Source organism: Lepidochelys kempii, chromosome 19, assembly GCF_965140265.1.
Source record: "Lepidochelys kempii isolate rLepKem1 chromosome 19, rLepKem1.hap2, whole genome shotgun sequence".
Lineage (NCBI taxonomy): Eukaryota > Metazoa > Chordata > Testudines > Cheloniidae > Lepidochelys > Lepidochelys kempii.
The window spans coordinates 8,669,168-8,681,775 of record NC_133274.1 but is presented as its reverse complement, the minus strand read 5'-3'; the positions used below and the strand labels follow the sequence as shown (position 1 = coordinate 8,681,775).

General features: G+C 42.6%; 1 protein-coding gene across 2 annotated transcripts in view; it reads right to left on the bottom strand.

The window, feature by feature from the left end:
- Positions 1-7,523: 7,523 nt before the first annotated feature.
- CLIC4 (chloride intracellular channel 4) overlaps positions 7,524-12,608 on the bottom strand; it is a 54,310-nt gene continuing 49,225 nt past the window's right edge. For both annotated transcript variants that reach the window (XM_073317405.1, XM_073317406.1), the window contains exon 6: positions 7,524-11,510. In XM_073317405.1, coding sequence (XP_073173506.1) covers positions 11,346-11,510 — 165 coding nt within the window. In that variant the 3' untranslated portion in view covers positions 7,524-11,345. The remainder of the gene's footprint in view (positions 11,511-12,608) is intronic.

Sequence of the window (12,608 nt, the reverse complement as noted above, 5' to 3'; positions counted from 1 at the left end):
CCGTGCCTCAGTTTCCTCATATGCAAAATGGATACCCAACAGGTGGCCTTGTATCCTGCTCCATTAACCTGTGGAGAGGCTGAACAGTAGAAGACATGTATAGGAATTTAAAATAAGAGGGGCCCAGCTCTCCCTCCTCTGCTAAAAGCTTCCCCTGCCTCTCCCTGGTTTGGGTTAACAGCGCTCCCCTGTAACTCCCCGTCTGGTCCTTAGCAGGTGCCATGAGAGCTCCCCGCTCCTGTCTCAGTCTTTAGCCATGGGGTGTGCATCACCCCAGTTCACAGCAGAGGAGAATGAACCACACTGCTCCGTTGAAGTCCACAGAGCAAGGCGAGGCCCCGAGTGATGCACAGAGCGATACAGAGAGGGACCCCCAGCGTAGCTCTAAAGTTCAGCTCTTCCCAGCCCTGGTGGGCTCTAACCGGTCAGGACTTGGGCTGGCTTAAAGGCCTTTCACTCATCTTCCACTGCGACTTCAGCTCATTATGAAATCCTTACCACAGGAGATGTTAACAGTAAAAATTTATGGCTCTGAGTTTCCCATTAACAGCCTTGGCTGGGGAAGCACTGGAGAGGGATGAAAGCTGCACCAGGCGAGTTGCATGTCAGGTTAAGACTTCAAAGAACTCTAATATGTCGGCGACATTCTGATGCTCCGAACTGCCCCCCCGCAACAGCGTGAAGTGCCAGCAGGCGCCTCTCCCAGCAGAGAAACAAGCTTAACCATTTAGAGACCCAGCCAACCAAACACCTGCTTCTCAGTCGCACAGGGGCAGCATGTGTTACCAACCGCACCCTATCCATCTCCCGCAGCTGCACTAAGAGGGAGGGCGCTTACCCCCGCCCCGTTCCTCTTCTTCAGTTAAGATTAAATAATGGCTTTACCACAGGATGAGAGCTCTGGGTGGAGGAGTCTGAGCGGCATTACGCCCCCATTCACTCTCTGTCTTCACGGCAGAGTTACTTCAGGCTCTGCCCCAGATGCTAGTGCTAACCCCCAGGCTGTCCACACACAAAACCCTCTCGCTCAAGTTTGGTGGCACTTTCAAGCTAGGCAAGCCGGGCCAGACTGGCCACCTTACACATGAGCTGGTTACCCATATACTTTGCAAGGACAGAGGCTAAGCCACACCAGTGCTGACAGTCTACCAGTGCCTTCCCACAATTCCCTCTGGCTGCCCAGGACAGAAGTTCTCCTACAATTCACTGGAAAAGAATCCGAGTGGCTCAGTTCTCTGCAGCCCAAAGCAGCATAGGGTGTGCCCTAAGAAGTCCTAGTGACTCAAGGGGCAAGTGCAGCTCTCATGAGGACACAGTCAGGGATGGCTTTCCAGCACGGCTACTCACAGCCAGGCAAAGGCAGTCTGGCTGCTGGGAGTGAGCTCTGCAGTAAAGACCTACCCTAACAGAATTACAGTGGGTGTCATATGACTAGGCCCTTTGGATCGGAACATACAAAACCAGAGAGCTTCAGCAAACTCCACTCCATTCCCATTACAACGTCAGCTACTTTGTGTTTTCAGTGTTGCCAGCTCTTGAGATTTCATCACAAATCTCACAATATTTGCTGTTCTCCTTAAAGCTCTGCCTCCTGGAGTCATGTGAATACATGAAAAATCTCCACTTTTTTTTTTTTTAAAGTTTCTCGCCCTAGTGGCGACAGAGTAAAGCTGGAAAACATGAGCCCTTAATGGCTCCAAACACTAGAAAATGAATATAAAGAGCCCTTGTTATTTTTTAAAAAAATGTCAGGTTTTTTCAAGGCTGTGATTCATGATTTTTGAATGCTCGGGGTTGGCAACATTAACTCCATCAATCAGCATGGCACCATCATTAACAGCTACCCATGAGTGCGTAACGGGATAGGACACCAACACAGGAGTGCAGCCAGCCTGGGTAAATTTGTTCACATGCTGGGGTCAAGGTTTTCAGAAGTGACTCTTGATTCTGGGTCCTCCCCACTTGCCACTCCTTAAAGGGCCTGACTGCAGAGGGAGGGAGCTCAGCAGTGGAGAAGTCTCACACAAGGCACCCAAAAAAAAATAAAGAATCACAGATCACTTGGTTATGCTGTTATGCGTGTGATCCTTAACAGCACGGCTGCAGCGGGACAGCAGAGAAAAAGCCAAGCACTGCCTTAATAAACACAGAGGACTCGAAGAAAAACCTCAATCACTATAAGAAACATTGTGCCTGGAAATTAAAACAAAGGAGGAGCCGACATGCTTGTCTATATCCATTCCCCCCCAATAAAACCAGGAGTCACAGTGGCTCGCAGCGTTTTCCTGTACTGTGCCCCTAGGACCTTGGAAAGGGTCACCGGGGAGCTGGTTCGCGCTGCTTGTTCAGGCCCAGGCTGTGCCACGTAGCATGGAGCCTGCTCTTTGTGTTTTTGAGGCACCTAACGAAAGAGGAGCGTGAGCTGCAAAATTCAGTTGTGGATTTCATGCTCCAAAGCACAAGGGTTAAGACTGGATTGTTATTGACCAGCTTTTACATTCAGATCCAACTTGCAGAAGGGTGGGTGCAGGGGGAGGTTGGCCCTGGCCCTTTGGATTAGCCCTCTCTCTATTAAGCTACTTCCTACTGGCATCCCTGGGATGTAGACAACTATCCCCATTTTACAGCCAGGGAACGGGGGCACAGAGATGCTGACAATTTGCCAAAGGCCGCAGAGCACAGCGGTTAACAGCAGCCCTGTGGTTAGAGCTCCTGGTTCCAAACCCTCTGCTCAAGTCCACTGGATCCTATAGCTTCCAGCTCGATACTGTTCAGGTGCTTTTGCCTGGCGGCATCACAGAGCAGCTGAAAGATGGAAAATCCACTGTGAGCTCCTTACATGCAGGACAACAGGCAAAATTCAGTGGAGGCTCTGAAGGAGGAACATGTTGCGGGGTTCTAACGCCTAGGGGAGCAACAGGGCCTGGACGCAGCCGAGCCACATTGCAAAGGCAATGGATTGGACTTCCGGGGATCAAATCCATAAGTCAACTGCAGCTGTGTTCCACTCCACATAATGCACAAAGCATCATGCAGCAGGGACTACAAGGGCCGTGCAGAGAGTGAGGCAGGCAAGGAGACAAACTGGACTTGCTCCATGGGAGAGGTACATTGAAGGTGTGGAGATAAAGCGACACAGCTATGCAGGCTGGAGCGTGATCACACAGTTTCCGTAGAGGAGGAGGAGGAGTCAAGACTCCTCGGCTCATACATTAAGGGCAAAATTAGTGATGGTTGAGATCCAGCTCCTAGTTAGTCTCATCTCTTGACTCTTGGTGGAGCTTTGAACTAGAGCTGTCTCTACCCCTGGACTCAGTTTCCATCATGGCCACTGTTGTCTGACCCTGAGCAAGTCAGTCAATCCCCATGGCTCACTTTCCCCTCTGTAAAATTGGGCTAACATTGCCTTACCCATCTCCTGGAGCAGTTCAAAGGTTAAGGTTCTGAGATGCTCAAACAAAGGACCAAGCCTGCTCCCTTGACATCCGACGCAGAAGGGATCCTGTCTCACGTAACCCATTGCTCTACTGAAGCATTTGTTATTCCCTACAGAACACTCTTGGTGTGTTTGGCAGAGTCTTGAAGAAGCTTCTCACAGCTCCCTTGATAATGTCACCACAGTCGAATAAACTCCACGTGACAAAGTTTCCCATTCATTCACAATTCAACTTTGCCCCATGGATTCACAGTCAGGGACACACCACCATTAGTCTTTCTTTCCACTCTGCCCTAGATGGATCAACCCTCTTGAGCACTCTGGTTGCCTGGAAGGAAAGGGACATGTCAACCAGTTTAACCTTCAAGCTCACTTACTGAACAATATTACTTTAACCAGAGCTTCCGTATGTGGAATCCTCATTTTAAAAACACTGACAAAAATCCTTCTCCCTGGTCCTACCAAGTCCTCTCTCTTAGCGATCAAAAGAGTTGAAATGTCCCCCGGAATCCACTTTATTCATTCAGTTGTTTTTGAAGTTCTCATGTTTGATCTTTGTCTTTAAAACTTTTTTCATCTCTCTGTCCAGTGGGAAGAACACAGAAGCTCTTCTCCGGATTCAAAGAATCATGAGCTCTTTAATCTGATCCAGGAATGCATCCAACATCAGTCGACAGAGCTCGTCAAAAACGTAGCCAGACCAACTGCTGTAAAGCTACAGCGAGAAAGTTCCATTTAGCTGCATATCCCACATTATTTGTTTGTACATTGTGGGGACAGGCTAGGATGTGAGGCCTCTTAATTTCAGAAAGTGGCAAACACATTACCTCCAAAAATCAGGCCCCTTTAAGGTACCTTAAACTGGGCCCTCAAAAGTCAGTGTTTGTTTTTGGTAAACTTGGCTACCATACCAGATTGACAGCATAGGTAATTCTACCCTGCACATTCACCCTAAAGCATCCCAAATCACTTCAATGCTCTTTCTATATAGACACATATACACACCTACCGAAATGCAAGTGAATAGTCAGGGCATAGCAAATTACAAAACAAAGCGGGAAGTATGAGGAGGGAGTTTCTGGTCAGGTTACCAAACTAAAGCCCTATGCTCTTCTGAAAAGTGGCCCCAGGCCCTCTGGCATTCCTAGGGCAGTCTGGACTACTCTGCACTTCAAGATCTCAGTTGAAAGTTTTCCCCACCATCTAACCTGCAGGGAACTAGTTTTATTTCACTTGGAAAGCGGGGCTGTGTTAGCCAGGCCGAGCTCCCATCCTCTGGTTCCAGAGAGCATTTCAAGCCTGACACTTCAGATATCTAAACCATCCCCTTTGCTAGGCATGGATTTTTACATACCTTTAAGGGCAGCCTCAGTGCTCAGGAGGATACATGACGCCTTTCAGGAGCTGGAGAAGATAGCCTCTTGCAGCACTGATTGCGCATTACTGTCCTAGAGCCTTTGGACCTACCTACATACGTCCATCAATTTTATGACTGGCCTGAATATTGAAATAGATCTCAAAAAGTGAACGCAAAACTCTCTTCCTGACCAATTCTTAGCCACCCTCTGAGCAAATGAGGCAAACTAGCTCAAAAAGTGGGTTCCTTAGTCCTCCACCAGGGTGCAGCTAGCAGGCATTGGCAGGGTGTCCTGGCCCGGCTCGCTACTGTATTTTACTGCTGCTTATAAGGGAGTTCAGTGAAGGAGGAAGTAATTAGGAAATTGTTTCTGGAATTTCCATCGCCCAATTATTATAGCAGCTTTCAGCTATTAGTATATTTTAACCTCTCTGCAATAAAAACCTGGAGCCCTATTAAATGTACTAATTGCCAAAGGAATGAACCAAGACAACTCTGGATTTTTTAAAAAATATATATATATATATATATATATATATATATATATATATATATATATATAAAAATGTAGTAGCCCTAGGTAAAAATGAAACCATTTTAACAGTTCATAGAAATAAACTAACACTGTTCAGCAAAAACTTCACATAAATAAATTGATTAGCCCCCAAAAGAATATTTCCACACAAGAGGCGAGCACCAATGCAAGCCCAGCCATTGTGTGTAGCTTCAAGGTGAACCAGTATTCCAACAGTACCAAATCTCTCCTTGGCCAAATACCAAAGGCTAGTGGCCGGCTCAGCATGGGTCATTAGGCTTGGTCAGAACTGGCTGAAGTAGAAAAGAGAAAGGAGAGGACGACAATTCAAGCATACTTCGGTCCTGGCCCTTCCCACTAGCAAATGCAGCGACACTTGCAATCAAGTCATTGGCAAAACTCCAATTGACTTCACTGGGAGCAGGGCCGCATCCTTAGAGACTAGCCTCAGCTGCAAAGTTCGGACCCAAACTTGTCCGAAGTTCAAGGAAGTTGGGATCAGGACCCTCACTGAAACCAACATAGGGTGAATGCTGTGGTCAGGGGTCATACGTGACACATTCATGATGTGTCTTTGTAACTACCCCTAGCTCCCTTCAAGGTTTTAAGCTTTCCCTGCCCACGCTGACCATCTTCATGGCACTGTTTGCGGAGTGGTCTCCACAGCATCTGAGGCCAACCAGCCAGCTTCTTCGGGCTGGGACACTCAGCCAGGATTTTACACAGTAACAATCTAGGCACCCATTTTTAAAGCATCGTAAAAGAGAAACAGAGGAGATTGTTAAATAAAGAACAGTTAAACAGACTGAGTGCAGCAAATAGCACTAAGCAAACAAGCTCATCACCTATCTTTTAAGTATTGTGTGGTGCATGGGCAGAAGTCTTCTGTTCTACCCCACAGATTGCTTGTTTCCCTTCATTCTGCTCTCCAGATTTGCAAGGCAGCATATGTCCCACTTAGGTTTCAAGGAAGTGCTGGAATCTGGTAATGTACAAGATTACTGTGGATCTTGTTATGGCAAAAACAGGCTCTCTGATCTCCCACAAACCCCAAAGGATCTGGAGTTAGTTACACATTCTGTTGGGGGGGACTGCATCCTTTGCTGGACGACTCAAAACACCACAGGTAGTAAACTCTCTTGTTTGGATTACCACATTTTAATGCCATCAGTTGACCTAGCCAAGGTGAAGTAGATGAGTGTAGATCATGTAGTCTTAGCATGGATTTAGCCTCCAAATTCTTTCAGAGGGCAACCTTGGTATTAGAGAATGCAAACTACATCATACAAGGCTAGAACGGTCTTTCATTTGGCATGTTGAGTGTAGGTGACTGCATCCTGGAGCACGTTCTCCAGAACACAAATCTCCTTGTAAATCAGATGCGAGATATACTTCACACCCCCATGGTGAGCTAGATGATGAATGGCTGGCTTAGCAATGCCCTGGATTTTCTTAGAACCTTCCTATGGAAATTGACGACTTACGACCAGACTTATTGACTAGGTATTGACAGGTTACAGAGCAAAGAGGGAAGTTTTCAGGCTGAAACATTGCCAAGCAGAAGTCCTGAGAGGTGTGTGGTTGAAACTCAGAACCAAAGTATCCCAGCTTGGGACCCTAACTCTCTTCTGTAACAAAGTATCAGTTAAGCCTCCACAGTTGAGGTTGAAATATTTTGTTGGAACATGATGAAAAATGGTTTATTTGGTTGAAAAACCAAACCATTTTCATGTTTGACTTTTTTTTTAAAATTTGACTTTTTTAAAAAAGAAAACTACACAGTGAAAGTTTCTTTTTTGGTAAAATGTTTTGTTCTTCAATTTTTGAAAACCAAAGTCTTTTAAAAAAAACAAACCCCCACATTTTAAAAAAGTTTTCTATCAAAAAATATTTTCCATAGGAAATATTGACAAATGATCACTTTTAAAAGTTATTTGTGGAAAAAACTGGCATTTTAAAACTTGTTCTAGTCAACACTCCGGCAGAGTGGGTAAATATTATACCTAGTTACAGAAAGATAGACCGAGGTTAAATACAACTTGCCCTAGAGGTCACAAGACCAATGGCAAAACTGGGAATGGTATGCCCTATCACTGGCTTTAACGGTCAGACAAAAATTGTGTCTACAGTAGTGCATCACAACGCACCCTCTTGAATTGTGGGAATATGTGCGCACACAAAACCATCCAGATCTGTTTGGTAGTGAAAATATAATTTTATTTTTAGCTGCCCGCAATATACTGGTATATCTGTAAAAGATGATCCATAAGCATACTACAATAAATTGTATGGACTTGTCAAGTATTTCTGCATACCATGCCCCAATTCCAGATGTCCAGTTCTCGGAGTTTGCATCTCTCCCCACTTCGTCCCACCCACATACAAAAAGCAAGAATTAGTGTCACAAGCTAAGTGGGCTTACTTTGGATAGATAAAGTTTTGTTCTGAAGATGCTCATTTAACACGTTCAAATCATTATCTGAATGGCAGAGTGTACATTTTGCTGTTCTTAGCCACTGTGTCCTACATGGAGATAGATATCCGTGGGTTTGGCTCAACACATTGTTTTTTTCAACATGTCTATTCCTTTGATATGAAAAGCTAATTTGCTTCTTTAGCATAGAAAGTTGATTGCATCTTTATCTTATCTCAGAACTGCACAGAATTCTTTTCAATCAGTTTAAACAGACCCGTTCCAGAAAATTACCAATTTTATGGGAAAAATATAATTATGCAACTACACAGCTGCAGTAGTCCATGTGGGACTTCGAATGCCAGAGAAAAACAGACACATAGGAAATGTTTGCAGTGCATGAAATCATTTCAAGGGTTCACATGCATCCCGCTCAAACAGTTTTGCACATGCAGGAAGTCTTTTCCAGAAAGGAAAACTTTGTTTAAAAACCAAATTCATGTGTATACCTTGTTCTCCAGTCAAAGTGGGAGGGAATGAGGACAGGGAGTTTCCCATTAATAAGGGTTACTGTAAGTGCTGGTGATTGGGGTCAGACTGAAAAATACAGATAGCACAGATGGCTAATCCCGCCACACACCACCCTGCCAACGCCCTGCGGTTCTGACCTGGAGTGACTACCTGTAGAGGTAAAAGATGTTCAGTCTCCACTAAGCTCTATACGGAGGGTGCCAACAAATGGGACAGCTATAGTGATGCAATGCAATGGGAAATCAGAAAGACAGCCACTCATTTCACAGAGGTCAGCAAGCGGCCACCACATGGCATATCCCCTTTCAGTTACTAACCAACCAGAGGCTCATTTGAACTGTGACTATATGGGAAAAAGCTCGTTTTTCATTGCCGTCCAATCTCTGACACTCAATAGCTCATTGTGTTAAGACAAGCAATGCATCAATGGGTGCCAGAGACAGCAGAAGCTTTAACTTGGTTCCCAAGCTTTTAACCATGTCAGCCATTAAAATTACTTCGTTGTAGCACATTATATTCAACATCCGTGTTTCGAGGATGATAATTAGATTTTTCAAGGGAAATTACAAAGCATCTATGGTTTATACTAGATTACAGGCCTGATATTTTAACAAGGTAAACGTGTACAGGCATGCTTTTTTTGTGGCCAATTACCACAACTGAGTCACTGTATATACAAATGGTTAATTATGATCATGTAAATCCAGTTACCCAGCACACACAAGCTGTGTGCATACTGAGTGCCTAATCGGTTTACAAAAAAATTGGGCCTGATCACTAATTAAACAACTCCAAAGGGCCATCCTGATCTAAATTTAATAGATTAATTTCAATTGACTAAACCGATTCCTATATTCCATTTTTAGTTGAGCATCTTAAGCTATACAAAGGCAAAAAAGCACCAAACCAATAAACTCCCATTGTTACCCTCCATGTATTAACAACAAAACCAAACTAGGTTTTAATCTGACAAAAAATGAAATAATTCCCCTCTCTGGACGTAGCATTGGCAAGTATTAAACCCCTAAAGAAGATTTTTACTGCTAGACAAACTTTATTCGTGGTGTGAATGGGCCTTTAGGATACAGTGAATATAAGAAGGCTACAAATCATTTTCTAACCAGGCTGCTCTGTAGATTTTCCTTTCAGTTCCTGAACGCCCCTGCAATAAATCATAATAGGGCTTGATTTTAAGCATATCGATCGCTGTCTTTGAAAAGACAGGTAACAATTGAGAGTTGTTACAGTAATGGAATTCTAGACCTAAGAAGGCAAGACAAAGGCACCATAAGCCACGTATACAAATATGGAGTATTCTATCACTTATTTCAAGCTAACTTTATGGATATATGAAATAGCAAAAGCAGGATGCTTAGAAAGTCATGCTGTTTTTCATAAAACTAGTGCTTACCAAAATGTTAGTGTATAAAAGTGTGTTTCTGTGAGCATTTTCATGTTATTGCAGTAGGTTTAATATTGGAAAAACAACCTACAAGGAATAGCACTTTCCAGACTTCTAAAATCAGTTAAATATAAAAAAGTATCATTACAAAAAATATGTTAATGCTCTTTGGAGTAGGGGGTTTGATGGCCTCTAAAATAACCTAGTAATTTATTTCATGCATCAAAACGTTGCCTTTTTGTTTTAAACAAGAAAACTATTCCCTGGTGTAGAAATATTTGAAAATTGCTTTTTAAAAAATTGCAGTGCTATTCCTCAGTGTTGCTGCAGCAAACCTAAACGGATAGTAGTGCAATGATTACGGTTATGCAAAACTGTCGTCCAGGTATGTAGACAAGTGACAGTCAGGGGATAAATTAATACGTAGGAAGGCTGGCACTTCACAGAGCATTATTTTTAAAGAGAAAACAAGAGGGCTTTTCTTTTAGAAAAATGCATACTGTATGTTAAGGCAAATATTCGCTTTTAAAGGTCACTTAAACATGCTTCAGAAAAAATATCTTTAAAGAAATTCTCAAGATTTCTACTCTAGTTGCTGTGTGTTCAGTCTTGCATTGCTAATCATTGCACTCCTAGCTATCATATACAGTAGCTATTTTCAACTAGAACCCTAAACTTTACATGTACATTGTTTACGACAGCAGTTTTCCTAAATAAATGTTACTAAGACGACCTACATAGAACAAAGGCTCTTTACTACCAAAAAAGCAGCCACTTGCAGTTCTTAAAATGAACCAATGGTGGATGTCTAGCTCTTTTGGTTTCTTCATGATGTGCCATCAAAATGACCTTCTGCTAACTGTATCTGGTGAGACCCAAAACTCCGTTCAGACAGCACCGTTTGTTTTTTAAACTAGTGCTCATCAGGCTCCAGAAGGCCCATACCTAAACATTTTCTCTGACAGGCCCCTAAACAAAATTCAGACCAAGATCCCAACTCCTGCAGTTTGGGGCATTCATATCTGGGTCTGTGGTGGCCATATTTCTGGGGCCTTTTGTTTGTAATCCAACAGTATTTTGTTTTCTTGTTAAAAAAAATTGCCAAGTATTCTGCAAAAGGCTTTTTTGGAAATAAGATCCTTTGGTATACGGCTGGGATAGACAAGCAGGTACAGATCAATATGTTGTAGATAACTATTTTATCCTACATGCAGACCTTTAAGTAGTAGTAAATTCCAAAATACATAAATATTTCTTGTACCATATACCAAGAGAATATTGTGGACCAATTAGTGAATTTCAAGAGAGTGTCTACACAGAAATGGACCAAATGTTTGCAAGTTTAGCTATAGTTAATAGATAAAAGAAAAGGAGTGGAGAAAAATAACCCTTTATCCTGGGGTGTCTAGAGTACCCCAATGCAACATTAAACACAAATTGTATTAATGATAATCTTCGTATTTGCTGCTATAGAAGGTAAAGAAAAACAAGCCTCATTACTCCTGTTTTGCGAACTTTAGGTAATTACTGTACCTGCTCTATCCAACGTAACATTGAATAACTGCAAATTCATGCAAAATAAATTGTTATTTTATATGCAAAAGAGCAGTCTGTTAGGAGAAGCATTCTGTTATGGAATATGTGAGAAGTCATCTCTTTTGCAAGTGCTGATTAATTAGTGAGTCTCTTGGCTACATCGCTGTAAGCTATTTCAATCTCTTTGTCTCCGGGACAAGTATTGGTGAATTCATCCCTGCTATAGGCATTGGTCAGGTATCTCCAAATCCCTGTCATTTCCTTGGGAATATCAAAATTGCGATATTTTTTGGCAACCACCTAAAACAAAAAAAATATATACAATGACTACTTCATGTCCTTTAAGTTACATCAATTCTTCCATTCTTTGTCATACTATCCTCACAGAGTATAAACCCTACAATGTAACTTCCATTAAAGGTCAAAATCAGTACATCTTGCCCTTCTGGTATGTATGTAGACCTGGTGGTACACTATATGCTTCAGGAGGACTTGTGGCACCTTAGAGACTAACAAATTTATTAGAGCATAAGCTTTTGTGGACTACAGCCCACTTCATCAGATGCATAGAATGGAACGTATAGTAAGGATATATTACTCTCTCTCTCTCTCTCTCACACACACACACAGAGATGGTGGAAGTTGCCATACAAACTGTAAGAGGCTAATTAATTAAGATGAGCTATTATCAGCAGGAGAAAAAAACCTTCTGTAGTGATAATCAAGATGGCCCAGTTTTTCCGAGGACAACGAGCAAACTAGTACTACAGATTAACTATTGCTACAGCCAGGCATATAAATTTAACCTGGGGCTCCATCTGCAGCGTGAGACTGCCTAGAACAGTGCAAGGGAAGGGGAACAGAAGTCAGACCATGGTAATAAAGAAGAGAATAAATGGACACAAATCAGATGTCAAGAATTTTAATATTCATAAACCAGTCGCAGAACACTTCAATCTCTCTGGTCACTTAATTTCTGACCTAAAAGTGGCTATTCTTCAACAAAAAAACTTCAAACACAGATTCCAACGAGATCATCACTACAAAAGGTCCCCGTCCCCCCCTCCTGCTGGTAATAGCTCATCTCTAAGGTGCCACAAGTACTCCTTTTCTTTTTGGTAATAAAGAAAAATCTTCATTTTTGCAGAGTTATGCTCTCCCATCTCTTTCAGGTGTGTCTAACTTGTCCTCTGGTCCTATATTTGGCATTGTGCAATTTACTTGTATTACTAAGGCCATTTTCTGTACAGACAGAAAAAACATGTGCTTAATGAAACATGGAAAAACTGTAGTCATATGGTTCTTCTTTCTTCTTAAAGTCTCATGACTTCCTTGTTTCTACAGCACATTAAAACCTGGCTTGACTTGGGCCACAAATCTTTTTATCTTAGTTATCTA